Below are 15,734 nucleotides of genomic sequence, written 5' to 3'. Positions count from 1 at the left end.
TTGCTTCTGAGTAATTTTATACTAAGATAATTCTTTGAAACCTTTAAAGTAATGTATTAAAATATTTTAATTAGCCTTTTTCATTGATTTCAGAGGGCAGAATAATCTGAATAGAAATTCTGATGGCTACCATATACAAGGTGACAATTTTTTACATTGTCAGTATCTCAGACTAGAATGGATTGGTAGGGCTCAAACTCTGTAATTGTGTGGCTCAGTGACTGGGTGGAATCCAAACTCTTGCTTCTTCCTCCCTCTTCTTGGATCCACTGTAGAGTACACAGAATTTTTAAGGCAGTCTCTTCTCTTGTTCTAGCAGTAGTAAGTAACAACTAGATGAAATTACCATTGCTTGGTAGCTTAAAAATTTCTCATAATCACTTATTATAGAAATTCCTCTACTTCAAAGACTATTTTCTCTACAAACAAAATTATATGAAAGAATATAGGTGGCATTTGGCTGATGAAAATTAACCGCAAAAATCTGTTACCAAGATGTGAAAGGTCTTAACAGTACCAACTAAATTCAAAATTATATTATTACATTTCTGCTGGTTTTATATTTTATAATATATGTTAGCAATACTTAAATGCCATTCTCTTCTTCCTTAGAAGGAATCTTACATGTTATCTATGAAATTAATTTTTGCTGATTATTCACTGTCAAAATTTGCATTGCGCCTGTGTTTTTGCTGTGTATTGGGTTGGGGGATAGTGAACCTGAACCAACATCAAATAAAGGTCATTAGGTATATTTTATCAACATGTCTCTGATATTGAATATATGAGGCAGTTTTATACACTAATATGTAATTTTATGGTGTTTTGCATTAATATTCTATGCTATAATAATATCAGATTTTATTTGACAGCTTTTGCTGCAAAAAGGCTCTGTACAAATAACCTTTGACTTTCAGTGGCTTATATAACTAGATTTATTTCTCACTCACATTTTATGTCAGTGCCTGTGGGTTAGATGCTGACTTTTATCCAAGTTCAGTGTCAGATGTAGGTCTGCTCCAGTATGTCCTCTGATTCCAAGACCAGTGTGATACAGAACCCCATCTGAGATGTGATGTTTTCATGGGAAAGTAGAAGAATACAGAAGGGGCTCAGGAACTATCCATATCTCTCACAGCTTTTTCTCAAAAGTGGCACCCCTTCAATTCTGTCCACAGTGTAATGACAAAAACAAACCTTATAACAAAGGGGCACACGAATGTGTTGAGGATATTCATCCCATGAAGTGTCGTAAGAGAAGAGTGAAGATTTACAAATAACAAAATCTACCTAAAGGACATTTTGGATATTATTTTTATTTTTTTTAATTTTTGAATATTTATAACAGAATAAAATTATAGAAAAACAATATAAGAACCAATAGACAATCCAACAAGTTTTAGCATAATTAAATATTCTTTCATATCTACTGCAGACATGTTCTTTAATAAAGCAAGCCTTCCAGAGATGGCTGAAATCCCATGTTAACTCTTTAAAATTCATACCATTGTCATCTCTTTTTCTCAGAGTTAATTACTATCTTGAAATTAATATTTCACTTTTTCATACATATGTAAACATTAACTTGATATGAGTATAAACTAAAGCAAGAAAATATAAATGTGAACTTTTTCATTATTATAGAAATATGATTATATTACTATATGTGCAGTATTCTACAAATTTATTTTAATCCTAAAATATTTTCCATGTTAATATGCATAGTTATAGTTTCATTCCTTTTAGTTACTGTAAAGTATTACATAGTATGAAAAACTGACAATTTTTAAATCTATTTACACAGTGTTGAACATTTAAAATTTTCAGTATTTAAAAATTGATTTCGCCTGAATTGCTTTATCTTTCTGGAGAAGGAAATGGCAACCCACTCCATTGTTCTTGCCTGGAGAATCCCAGGGACAGAGGAGCCTGGTGGGCTGTCGTCTATGGGGGCACAGGGTCGGACACGACTGAAGCGACTTAGCAGAGGCAGCAGCAGCAGCAGCTTTATCTTTGCTATTACAAATGTTTTGGTAAATATATTGTGCAAGTCTTCTTGTACAATTATGCATTATCAAAATATTACACTTCAAGTGGATTTGTTAAATGGTATATACATTTTTAACTTTACTAAATACTGTTAAAATTATTGTTAAAAATGCTGTTATGAGTTTGTCTCCCCTTAGCGATTTATTAGAGTTCATGTTTTTCCACATTCTAAACAATGTTTTTTTTATAAACAGACTTTTAATTTTAAAAATTGATTATTTAGGGAGGGACTTCCCTGGTGGTCCAGTGGTTAAGAGTAGGTGCTTCCACTGCACGGGTCACGGGTTCTATCCCTGGTTGGGGAACTAAGATCCCACATGCCTAGCGGCACAGAAAGAAAAAGACAATGGAGCAATGACCTCAAAAGTCTCAAGGAAATTCTTTAAAGAAAAAGAGATAATTTTTAAAAATTAGTTATTTGGAAAGATTGAAGGCAAAAGGAGAAGGAGGTGGCAGAGGATGAGATTTTAGATAGCATCATGAACTCAATGGACATGAATTTAAGCAAACTCCAGGAGATAGTGAAGGACAGGGAAGCCTGGTGTGCTGCAGTCCACGGGGTCGCAAAGAGTCGGACACAATGACTGAGCAAATGAACAACAACAAGGGTGACCTTTGGTGATCACACTACCTCTTGAAATGCAGCTTCCTTTTTTGTAAAGTTTAGCTAATAATACTGTTTATTTCACTGAGTTTTCTGAAGAAAGAGAAAATTAGACAATGTGTGCAATTATGTTTTTAAAGTATAAGTAAAATTAAGCTTTGCCTCAAAAAAAAAAAAACAGTTATTTAATACTATCCTATCATATTGTTTTAGCTTGCATTTTGCTGATTAAAAGTGGGGTTGAACATCTTTCTGCATATCTCCTGGAATTCTAGATTTCCTTTTCTATGAGCTGTTCATTAAATCATTTGGGTGTTTTGTTGTAAAGTTTACAAATCTTTTATTTACTTGAGAGAGATATTTATATATTTTAAGTATTAATTTTGAAACTATGTCACAATCTATACATAGTAGTTTTAAACACCTAGGTTTCTATTTTGTCACATATTATTTTAATTTAATTTACCCTCATTTGTTACTCCTTTTTGCTATGGTCTGTACTTTTTGAGTTTTGTTGAATAAAACTCTTCTAAAGTGATAGGTTATTTTGTACTGAAGTTTTATTTCTCACTTATAGACTTTTCACCCACTTGTAATTTGTATACTATGCAATAACCTACTGTCATTTTTTCTACATGTATCTGTAATTATTCTTCTGTTATTTATATAATCCCTCATTTTCTCATTGTTTTGAAAATCTCACATATCTTTCTTCTTTTCTGTCATCAATCAGTTTCTGTTCATCAATCTGCTTCATAGTTATATAAGTCACTTCTTGAAAAATATATACTTTATTAATTATCATTACACAGTAATAAATTTAAAACTTAATAAGTTTTAAATAAAAAGAGAATTTCATGAGAATTATAGAGAATTTAGCAAATAACCTGTAGAGAAGTGACTTTCCAATATATAATCTTCCTATCCTCTGTTTTTTTCAAATCTTCCTTTTGGTTTTCATTATGTGTTTAGATATGTTTGTATGTGTATTTATGTATGTGTGAACATCTGCATATGTACATATATTTCCTAATTTCTGCTATGAATTGGATCTGTATTTTTTTCCTGTTTCTGTATCTAAAAATCTTGCTGCACTGAAATTTTCATTCTATTTTTCTGTAGATTTTCTTGTTTTATATATATTTACAGTATTTCAAATAATAAGACATTTCTTTTCCTTTAAATTTTATAATTTTATTTTTCTTTTTTGTCAACTTGACCAGAATTCTATTACAAAGTTGAATAAGAGTAGTGCCTTATTATCTTAAATAGCAATAAACATTTTGGATTATAGATATTATGTTTTTTCTTAGTTGGCAAAGACATTTTAAGAATCATGAATATGGGTTTGAGTTTATCAAAAGCACTTTTGGGGGCATTTTTGAATAAGATTTTCTCACTTGTTAATATGCTATTTTTATTCAATTTTTTGATGTTGCTTGCATTTAACATTGTTGAGTATAGTCTACTATTTTAAGTTACTGCTAGATAGGTTCCTTAGCAGTTTATTTAGTTTTTCATATAGTTTCATAAGTGGGATTGCTCTATGAATATATTTTTCTCCTTGATTTGTTCCTTTATGTTGTTTGTTAGCAAAGTTTAACTTGTAAAGTACCTTGGAACACTTTCCTTCTTTTCCTATTTTCTGAAAAAACAATAACAACAACAACAAAATATATATATACAACATATGGATTTTCTTTTCCAATTTTATTGAAGTATATTTGATTTAGAATGTTGTGTTAATTATCACATACAGCAAAATGATTCTTTATATATGCATATGTACATAAATATACATATACTATATATATATATATTCCTTTCATTATGGTTTATCATAGGATATTAAATACAGTACTCTATGTTATATACTAAGATCTTGTGGCTTATGCATTCTATATAAAAAGCTACATCTGCTAACCCCAGACTCCCACTCCACCCCTCCCTTAACCCCCTCTTGGCAACCACCAATCTGTTCTCTATGTCTATGATTCTCTTTCTGTTTCATAGATAGATTCAATTGTGTCATATTTTAGATTTAACATATAAGGGATATCACATGGTATTCATTTTTCTCTTTCTGACTTACTTTACTTAGTATGATAATCTCTGCTGCTGCTAAGTCGCTTCAGTCGTGTCGGACTCTGTGCGACCCCATGGATGGCAGCCCACCAGGCTCCGCTGTTCCTGGGATTCTCCAGGCAAGAAGAGTTGATGCAAATGGCATTATTTCATTCTTTTTCATGTCTGAGTATCATTCCATGATATGGGGCTTCCACAGTGGCTCAGTGATCAAGAATCCACCTGTGCTGCCAAAGACACAGGAAATGTGGGTTTGATCCCTGGGTTGGGAGGATCCCTTGGAGGACGGCATGGCAACCCACTCCAGTATTCTTACCTGGAGAATCCCATGGACAGAGGAGGCTGGCAGGCTACAGTCCACAGGGTTGTAAAGAGTTATACATGACTGAAGCAACTGAGCATACATCATTCCATGGTATATGCACACCACATCTTTAAGATGCATCGCACCATTCTTCCATGGACCTGACCTAGTGACTAAACAACTGTTGATGGACATTTAGGTCGTTTCCATATCTTGGCTGTTGTGAATACTGATGCTATGAACAAAGGGGGTGGATGTATCTTTTTAAATTATAGTTTTGTCTGGATATATGCCCAGGAGTGGGATTGCTGGATCATATGATAATCATGTTTTTAGTTTTCTAAGTTCAGTTCAGTTCAGTCACCCAGTCGTGTCCGACTCTTTGCGACCCCATGAATCGCAGCATCCCAGGCCTCCCTGTCCATCACCAACTCCCGGAGTCTACCCAAACTCACGTCCATCGAGTCGGTGATGCCATCCAGACATCTCATCCTCTGTTGTACCTTTTTCCTCCTGCCCCCAATCCTTCCTAGCATTAGGGTCTTTCCCAATGAGTCAACTTTTCACATGAGGTGGCCAAAGTATTGGAGTTTCAGCTTCAACATCAGTCCTTCAAATGAATACCCAGGACTGATCTTTAGGATCGACTGGTTGGATCTTCTTGCAGTCCAAGGGACTCTCAAGAGTCTTCTCCAACACCACAGTTCAAAAGCATCAATTCTTTGGAGTTCAGATTTCTTCACAGTCCAACTCTCACATCCATACATGACTACTGGAAAAACCATAGCCTTGACTAGACAGACCTTGGTTGGCAAAGTAATGTCTCTACTTTTAAACATGCTATCTAGGTTGGTCATAACCTTCCTTCCAAGGAGTAAGCGTCTTTTAATTTCATGGCTGCATTCACCATCTGCAGTGATTTTGGAACCCAAAAAAATAAAGTCTGACACTGTTTCCACTGTTTCCCCATCTATTTCCCATGAAGTGATGGCACCAGATGCCATGATCTTAGTTTTCTGAACGTTGAGCTTTAAGTCAACTTTTTCACTCTCCTCTTCCACTTTCATCAAGAGGCTCTTTAGTTCTTCTTTGCTTTCTGCCATAAGGGTGGTGTCATCTGCATATCTGAGGTTATTGATATTTCTCCCGGCAATTTTGATTCTAGCTTGTGTTTCTTCCAGCCCAGCGTTTCTCATGATGTACTCTGCATTTAAGTTAAATAAGCAGGGTGACAATATACAACCTTGATGTACTCCTTTTCCTATTTGGAACCAGTCTGTTGTTCCATGTCCAGTTCTAACTGTTGTTTCCTGACCTGCATACAGGTTTCTCAAGAGACAGGTCAGGTGGTCTGGTATTCCCACCTCTTTAAGAATTTTCCACAGTTTATTGTGATCCACACAGTCAAAGGCTTTGGCATAGTCAATAAAGCAGAAATAGATGTTTTTCTGGAACTCTCTTGCTTTTTCGATGATCCAGCAGATGCTGGCAATTTGATCTCTGGTTCCTCTGCCTTTTCTAAAACCAGCTTGAACATCTGGAAGTTGACGGTTCACGTATTGCTGAAGCCTGGCTTGGAGAATTTTGAACATTACTTTACTAGCGTGTGAGATGAGTGCAATTGTGCGGTAACCTCCATATTATTTTCCACTATTTCTCACTATTAAGTAGTTACACCCAACTTACATCCCCACCAACAGTGCAGGAGGGTTCCCTATCCAGAATTTACCAATTGTAAACTTTTTTACAGTGGCCATTCTGACTGGTGTGAGGTAGTACCTCATTGTAGTTTTGATTTGCATTTCTCTAATTAGAGATGCTGAGCATATTTTCATGCACCTATTTACCATCTCCGTTTGAAGAGATGTCTGTTTAGATCTTCTCATTTTTTGACTGGGTTATTTGTTTGTCATGGAGTCATTCTGCTCCTTGATGATACAGAAAACTCCCTTATAAACGTAGGTCTGTTTTAGGGAGTAGGAGCCAAGGATATATTTGAAAATGAATCTGATCTCTTTAAAAATAATTTGCTTTACTTAATTTTTCTAAGTCAGTTTGAATCAACTTTCATTTCTTATGTTTTTTTCTGAAAATTATGTATTTAAAAGCATAACATTTATGTTTCATTTATAATTGTTTAATATCTTCTTAGTCTATAGTTTTAGACTTCTCTTCATTTCTAGTGCTGTTTGTTTGGCCACTCCTCTTTATGCTAGTAATTTATAATTTGGGAGGGGTACTATGAGCTTGTCTCTCATTTGTTTTTATTTTTTCCCCAAATAAGCAACTTTTGGAGTTAAAATTTTGTTCATTGTTTCATTTCTAGTTTATTTTGTTTCTTTTTTTTAATAGTTTATTTCACATGTATATTTTTGTCTCCCTACCATTTCCATCTGTCTGATCACCACTACTACTATTCCTATCATAACATTCCATACATACTTAAAACCAAGCAAAGGGTGGAGTTCCGTCTTTAAAAACTAAACAGGCATTTTGGACAACACATTCTTGGCAATGGAACATGGACAACATTTATCAGACACGGTAGGGAAAGTTCTCACTCTGAATTATGAAAAGGACAGCCAGATATCAACTGTTACAGAAATGAAATAAGACGGAAAAATTTTAACAAACTGTTTGAACTATTTTCTTAAAGAGACTTTGTCCACTGCCAGAGATCTTGAATAGCCTCCTGGTCAGTCATCCGGAAACAATTCTTCACATAATTGATAAACTTGGCTTCCACTTTAGGAAGGGAACCACCTTTTTCTATACTTGCTTGCATTTTTGCTTTAATGTCTTCTACAGAGCTAGGTCCTTTTGATGTTTTAGGTGTTTTTTCTTGTTTTTTGAAGGATTCTTGACCTTTTTATCTTGGTGTTGATGGTTTTGAGTCTTTTCCATTTTGGTTCAATTTTTGTGCGTTTTTGGCTGGAGTATCTCATACAGATTTCTTTACTGGAGCTTTTTCTTCAACTTCCTCATCAAAATCGTCATCATCATCATCTTCTTCATGATCATCTTCATCTTCATCAGCAGCAAGCTTCACTTTTTTCTGGGGAAACTTGCTACCACTTCCAGGGGCAGAACGCTTTCCAGATATACTTAGGAGTTTCACATCCTCCTTCTCTTCATCTTCTGACTCTGCATCTTCCTCCACAGATACTAAGGGCTGTCCACTGATATGCACAGGCCCTGAACCACACTTCAACCGTAAGACTACAGGTGGTGTAATTTCAAAGCCCCCAAGAGAAACCTTTGGCTGTACAGACATTTTCAAAGTTGCCAGTGTTACTTTAATTGGACTACCTTCATAATTCATCGCCTCTGCTTCAACAATGTGTAACTCATCCTTTGCTCCAGCCCCTAAACTGACCGTTCTTAAAGATAACTGGTGCTCATTTTCATCATTATCCACCCTGAAGTGATAATCTCTGTCAGCCTTTAGTTCACAACCGAAAAGATAGTTCTGGGGCCTCACGGGGCTCATGTGCATATCCACCAAATCCTCCATGGGTTGGCAGCACGCACTTATGTGGGAGAGAAGCCGGACGGAATTAAACAATTACTATCCTAACGAGCAGCCGCGCAGGATGGAATCACACCAGGGAATGCTATTTTGTTTCTTATTTAACCTTTATTATTTCTTATAATTATACATTTTTCCTTCATTCTTCTTTTCATATATTTTGTGTAGAACATATAGTGTAACTATTGATTTTAAGCCTATATATTTGGATCTTTAAAAGTATTTTCCTTTAAATCCTACAAGTTTTTATATTAAGAATTATTAGTCTTCTAAAAATTGTTTTAATTTTAGTCTTATTTTCCTCTTTAACCTGTTGGCAATTTAAAAATTTTTCCCTTCTAAGCTCATGGATATTTTTAGATACGAAGTACTTTACAGTTTAAAATTTCTAATCAATCATATGAAATCTAGGTATTAAGGATTTTGCAGACCCAGTCTTTGAGACAGTGGGTGTCACAGTGTAATTCTTGGTCTCTTTGCTGATGAAGCCCTAGTCTTGTCACAGAAGGCCGTTTGCTTTGCTTTCTTTCATTAAGCAGGATTGGGATCAAACCAAATTCTAATGATTGAGCCTAACTCGGAGATCCTGTCTGATCAGAAGCCCTTTTAGTCATCATACCCCACAAGGTGTTTTAAATTTGTGGTGACCACTGCATGTTTCCAGAACTTGAACCCAGCAGGGATGTGGCAGTACCCTTGCTCTTTACTTTGCATTTGTGGTCTTTTTTAAGGCCAGCAAGAAAAAAATAATCTTATTTTTAGGCCCAGATATGTCCTACTGGCTTTCCATTTTTATTCCTCATTGCTTCATGTTTAGAACAAATTGTTTCTGATTAAGCATTAACTCACTGTACAATGTTGAACAGAAATTCTACCCCTTTTTAACAGGTGCCATTTTATGAAACACACCATGTTTTGACATTCCTGTAATAATTAGTGCTGCCAAACACATAAACCAGTCATTCCTTTAGCAACATTTTTGAATGTTATTTTCTTTTTTTGAAATTCATTTATGTATTTTTATTGAAGGATAGTTGATTTGCAATACTGTGTTAGTTTCAAGTGTCTAGCAAAGTGTTTCAGTTATACACACATATTTGTTGTTGTTCGGTCACTAAGTCGTGTCTGACTCTTTGTGACCCCATGGGCTATAGCATACCAGGCTCCTCTGTCCTTCACTATCTCCTAGCATGTGCTCAGATTCACAACCATTGAGTCGGTGGTGCTAACCAACAGGCTTATCCTCTGCTGCCCCCTTCTCCTTTTGTCTTCCATCTTTCCCAGCATCAAGGTCTTTTCCAATGAGTCAGCTCTTTACATCAGGTGGCTAAAGTTTTGGAGCTTGGCATCAGCCCTTCTATATCTTTTTTTTTTTCTCAGATTTTTTTCCCCTTATGTTGTTGTTCAGTCACTAAGTCATGTCTGACTCTTTGTGACCCTGTGAACTGCAGCAAATACTGAGTACATTTCCCTGTGTTATATAGTAAATCCTGTTGTTTATTTTATATACAGTAGTGTATAAATGTTAATTCCAAACTTTTAATTTATCACCCGTTTTCCCTGTGGTTACCATAACTCCATCGTCTATTTGTGTGTCTATTTCTGTTTTGTATATAAGTTCCTTTGTATCATATTTTTAGATTCCATATATAAGCAGTATCATATGATATTTTTCTCTGACTTACTTCCCTTCTAACGATCATCTTTAGGTCCATCTGTGTTGTTGCAAATGGCATTACTTCACTCTTTTTTATAACAATAATATTTCACTGTATAAATATATGACATCTCCTTTATCCATTCATCTGCTGATGGATATTTAGACTGCTTCCATGTCTTTGCTGTTGTAAATAGTGCTAAAATGAACACTGGTGGTGCATGAATCATTCAAATTCTGGTTTCTTCTGGATAAATGCCCAAGAATGGGATTGCTGGGTTTTATGGTAGCTCTAGTTTTAGTATATTAAGGAACCTCCACACTATTCCTAAGAGTGGCTATACCAACTTAAACCAACAGTTTCTAATGTTTTTGTAGGTCACTTCTACATGTATTATATACAGTGAATCCATTTTTAAACACTTTCAGTCAGTTCAGTCACTCAGTCACATCTGACTCTTTGCGACCCCATGGACTGCAGTGCCATGCTTCCGTGTCCATCACCAACTCCCGGAGATTACTTAAACTCATGTCCGTCGAGTCAGTGATGCCATTAAACCATCTCATCCTCTGTCGTCCCCTTCTCCTCCCTCCTTCAAACTTTCCCAGCATCAGGGTCATTTCCAGTGAGTCAGTTCCTCGCATCACGTGGCCAAAGTATTGGAGTTTCAGCTTCAGCATCAGTCCTTCCAATGAATATTCTGGACTGATTTCTTTTAGGATGGACTGGTTGGCTCTCCCTCTGGTCCAAGAGAAGCTCAAGATCTTCTCCAACACCACAGTTCAAAACCATCAATTCTTCAGTGCTCAGCTTCCTTTATAGTCCAACTTTCTCATACATACAAGACTACTGGAATAACCCTAGTTTTGACTAGATGGACCTTTGTTGGCAAAGTAATGTCTCTGCTTCTTAATAGGATGTCTAGGTTGGTTATAGCTTTTCTTCCAAGGAGTAAGCGTCTTTTAATTTCATGGGTGCAGTTACCATCTGCAGTGATTTTTGGAACCCAAGAAAATAAAATCTCTCACTGTTTCCAATGTTTCCCCATCTATCTGCCATGAAGTGATGGGATTGGATGCCAAGATCTTAGTTTTCTGAATGTTAAGCTTTAAGCCAACGTTTTCACTCTCCTCTTTCACTTTCATCAAGAGGCTCTTTAGTTCTTCTTCGCTTTCTGCCATAAGGGTGGTGTCATCTGCATATCTGAGGTTATCGATATTTCTCCTGGCAATCTTGATTCCAGCTTGTGCTTCATCCAGCCCGGCATTTCACATGATGTACTCTGCATATAAGTTAAATAAGCAAGGTGACAATATACAGCCTTGATGTACTCCTTTCTCGATTTGGAACCAGTCTATTGTTTCATGTCCAGTTCTGTTTGTTGACCTGCATACCGATTTCGCAGGAGGCAGGTCAGGTGGTCTGGTATTCCCATCTCTTTAACAATTTTCCCCAGTTTGTTGAGATCCACAGAGTCGAAGGCTTTGGCAGAAAGAAGTAGATGTTTTTTCTGGAGCTCTCTTGCTTTTTCGATGAGCCAATGGATGTTGGCAATTTGATCTCTGATTCCTCTGCCTCTTCTAAATCCAACTTATTATGACCCATCTTTAAGGAACAAAAGTTGCACCTAGTCTTCCAAGGCTGGAGAAAAGCCACTAAGGACAGATACAGTTGCAGAGAACAGCAATTTGTATGAATTCAATCAGGCAGCCATGATTTATTTCAGTGAATGTAGAAGGCAAACAGTTGTAAGAGGTGAGGCACTGCTTGTTTGTGGAGATGATGAAATTTATGTGTTAAAAATTATTTTTTTAAAGTTGCGTGCCAGATGTCTAATGATACCTGAAATCAAGTCCTTGAGAGGTGCTCACAATTAGTACATATCAGGAAATTTGTGATTGGGGTGCCTTCAATCTCCAGTACTGTATACAATTCTATAAAAGCATTCAGAAGATCAGATTTAGGAACAAAGGAAATGGAATCACATAAATTAGGAAGTGTAGCATTTTGTGATACAATAAGGCAAAAAGATCCTTGTAGAAAATGCAAGAGAATGACTGTGGTGTTGCTTTTTATTGTCTAAAGAAGAAAATGAAGAGGGTGAGAGGGTGAGGAAGAAGAAACTGTTGATCACTTCTGTTTGTTTCCTATGCTTGATTTTGAATACTTTGAGATCAGAGTTCTATTTCGTTCTGCTATGTATCCACAGCACTCTCTCTGAATACAGTAGGATTCAATAAGCAGTTACTGAGCTGGATTTAATTTCTACAAAGATACTTTTATTCAAAAATTGGCAAATGAAAACTTCTACAATTCATAAAAGGATTCTCTTTGATCACTGAAAGTGAATTTAAACCCCCAGTTTTCAGATAGTCGTTCATAACCAAGCATTTGTGAGACAGTGGAAATTGCTTTCTGAAATAAGTCAAATTATTTCTATTTTTGGAGAGAAGTCCACTGACAGTCTAGAATTTCTCACCTGGATCTCTCTAAAACCATGCATTTTAAACTGCTTTTTGGAGATTTTGAATAAAGGCATCAAAAGCAGAAGACTAACATATAAAAGAATGGTGTGATACATTGTGTTAATCTTTTTCATGTGTGAAATGTAATAGAAATAGGAAGAAAGAATAGTCACTGATAATATTTAACAAAAACCAAGTGAGAAACCTCAGTGTGGATACATTTAAAATTCCTAAATGTGAAAGCAAAGTAATAACCCATCATGAAGTTAAGGTCTTCTTTGTTCTGCTTATGCTTTCAACTACAGCATGTTGTTCTGCAATGTCAAGAGACTTAAAAGAAACAGTGCTTGAAGCAAAGCTTTCAAATATGCCCATTGAAGAGATCTATGTGTTTGCTATTTTTTTTCTGGGTATATTTTAGTGGCATTTTACAAAACAGCTGAAGGTAATGTTTCCCTAATATAAAAAAAAATTAGATCTATCACAAGGCAACTCTTTTATACCATTAATATTTTTATAACAAAACAATTGAATAATATGACTACATTCCATTTTATTCTAATAAGCATAATGTTTAATTAACACAAGTTTATACTTTATCTGATTAAATATAAAAGCTTAAATTTATTATAAGCATTTTAAACTTGTATAGTTGTCAAGAAAAGGTAGATTCTACATTCAGGGTAAAAACGTTCTGAAAAAAAATCAGAGTATATTTTTTCCTCCAAAATAGTAGCATTTTTTTTGTTTCAAAATGTTCTTTATAAGACAGTTATAAGACGTCAGGAACATATTATATATTCTTGTATGATGTATCTTGAATGATGTATCACAACAAACTATGGAAAATTCTTTAAGAGATGGGAATACCATACCAACTGACCTGCCTCCTGTGAAATCTGTATGCAGGTCAACAAGAAACAGTTAGAACTGGACATGGGGCAACAGACTGGTTCCAAATCGAGAAAGGAGTACGTCAAGGCTGTATATTGTCACCCTGCTTATTTAACTTATATGCAGAGTACATCATGTGAAATGCCAGGCTGCATGAAGCACAAGCTGGAATCAAGATTGCTGGGAGAAATATCAATAGCCTCAGATATGCAGATGACATCACCCTTATGGCAGACAGCAAAGAACTAAAGAGTCTCTTGGTGAAAGTGAAAGAGGAGAGTGAAAAAAGTTGGCTTAAAACTCAACATTTAGAAAACTAAATCATGGCATCCAGTCCCATCACTTCATGGCAAATAAATGGGGAAACAATGGAAACAGTGAGAGACTTTATTTTCTTGGGCACCAAAATCACTGCAGATGGTGACTACAGCCATGAAATTAAAATACAGTTGCTCCTTGGAAGAAAAGCCATGGCCAACCTAGACATCATATTAAGAAGCAGAGACATTACTTTACCAACAAAGGTCCATCTAGTCAAAGCTATGGTTTTTCCAGTAGTCATATATGGATGTGAGAGTTGGACTATCAAGAAAGCTGAGCACAGAAGTATTGTGCTTTTGAACTGTGGTGTTAGAGAAGACTCTTGAGGGTCTCTTGGACTGCAAGGAGATCAAGTCAGTCCATCCTAAAGGAAATCAGTCCTGAATATTCATTTGAAGGACTGTTGCTGAAGCTAAAAATTTCAATACTTTGGCCACCTGATGCAAAGAGCTGACACATTTGAAAGATCCTGATGCTGGGAAAGATTGAAGGCAGGACGAGAAGTGGGTGACAGAGGATGGGATGGTTGGATGGCATCACCGACTCAATGGGCATGAGGTTGAGTAATCTCCAGGAGTTGGTGATGGACAGGGAAGCCTGACGTGCTTCAGTCCATGTGGTCACAAAGAGTCAGACATGGCTGAGTGAATGAACTGACTGAATGATGTATCTATATTTGTATATTTTATTTAAATATCAATTTTATAGAGTCATTAGGACTTAAAGACAAGAGATGTTAGAGACAATCTTTAAAAAACAATCCCCTTTACAGCTAATGAAGCTGTAACTCAAAGTGGTAAAACTTTGGAAATACCTAACATATTTTAAAAATATTTGAAATTTCTACCTATTTATCCAAATAGTAGCTGATGTAAATTAGTTTCTGATACCAATAATGGTTGTAAAGAACGTAACATACATAAATTGAAAAATAAATGAATACAAAATAAATAATGAACTATCAGTGTAACAGAACAAATAATATTGCTTTGAATCTGACCAATTTGGTGTACTTCTTTAGTAATATTTCCAATGAATTAAGTCTGCTTCAAAATATTAATTTGAATCATACATAATTCTATCAAGCATTACTGTATTAGCACTCTTCATTTTAGAAATCTTTCTAATTTAATTGGTGAAGGTGGTATTGACTCTAATTGGTTTTGGTTTTAAGCATTGTTTTATCCCTTAGTGGTCATGTGACTTTCAGGAAATCAATTTGTCTAAGTCTCAGTCTTTGGTTCTGTAAAGAAATGTGTCTAATTTCTTTTGGGAAGTTGCCAGTTATGTCAATAACAGCTTCCTCCTTGCCTTCCTTTGTTTTTCCAGCTCATTCATATTGGTGGGATTTTTATTTTTAATTTTATAGAAAGTCGTCAAGAGAGGGATTATATGGGGAGAAGTGGAAGATACAATGTGTATAATTAAATACCTACACACTAGCAAGTTCCTTGTACCAGTTTTTGGGGCAGGGGAAGTAGGGATTAGGTATATTTAGAGGCAGAACTAGAGAGGACTCAAAACTTTTGTTAGATCTGGGCCCCGAAAAGCTTGGGACCAATGGTGACACTGGATGCAGAAGAGACACTCCTCTGCCTCTACTTTTACATGCCAGCACTATTTTGGTACCAGGAGGAATAGGAAGTTGCTGCTGCTGCTGCTGCTAAGTCGCTTCAGTCGTGTCCGACTCTGTGCGACCCCATAGACGGCAGCCCATCAGGCTCCGCCATCCCTGGGATTTTCCAGGCAAGAATACTGGAGTGGGTTGCCATTTCCTTCTCCAGTGCATGAACAGGAAAAGTGAAAGTGAAGTCGCTCAGTCATG

General features: G+C 35.9%; 1 protein-coding gene across 2 annotated transcripts; it reads right to left on the bottom strand.

Annotated features, from left to right (window-relative positions):
• Positions 1-7,692: 7,692 nt before the first annotated feature.
• Positions 7,693-8,556, bottom strand: LOC145503622 (nucleophosmin-like). Of its 2 annotated transcripts, XM_081483527.1 has the most exons (3): positions 8,499-8,556; positions 7,998-8,207; positions 7,693-7,913 (listed from the first exon to the last, which is right to left on the bottom strand). In XM_081483527.1, exons 1-3 carry the CDS (start codon positions 8,554-8,556, stop codon positions 7,693-7,695), a joined length of 489 nt encoding a protein of 162 aa, XP_081339653.1. The 2 variants fall into 2 exon arrangements, with proteins under 2 accessions (XP_081339653.1, XP_081339652.1); XM_081483526.1 differs by having other exon boundaries at positions 7,998-8,556.
• Between the last annotated feature and the right edge of the window lie 7,178 nt (positions 8,557-15,734).

Source organism: Giraffa tippelskirchi, chromosome 4 (assembly GCF_054371585.1).
Source record: "Giraffa tippelskirchi isolate mGirTip1 chromosome 4, T2T-mGirTip1v1.2.pri, whole genome shotgun sequence".
Classification (NCBI taxonomy): domain Eukaryota; kingdom Metazoa; phylum Chordata; class Mammalia; order Artiodactyla; family Giraffidae; genus Giraffa; species Giraffa tippelskirchi.
Note: the sequence above shows the minus strand (reverse complement) of the source record. Positions and strands in the feature narration are given on the sequence as shown.

Coding starts and splice junctions, on each gene's coding strand:
- LOC145503622 (XM_081483526.1), bottom strand. CDS start 8,556: ATGGAGGATTTGGTGGATATGCACATGAGCCCCGTGAGGCCCCAGAAC. Junction 7,914..7,997: donor TGAAGAAAAAGCTCCAGTAA/AGAAATCTGTAT, acceptor CAACACCAAGAT/AAAAAGGTCAAGAATCCTTC.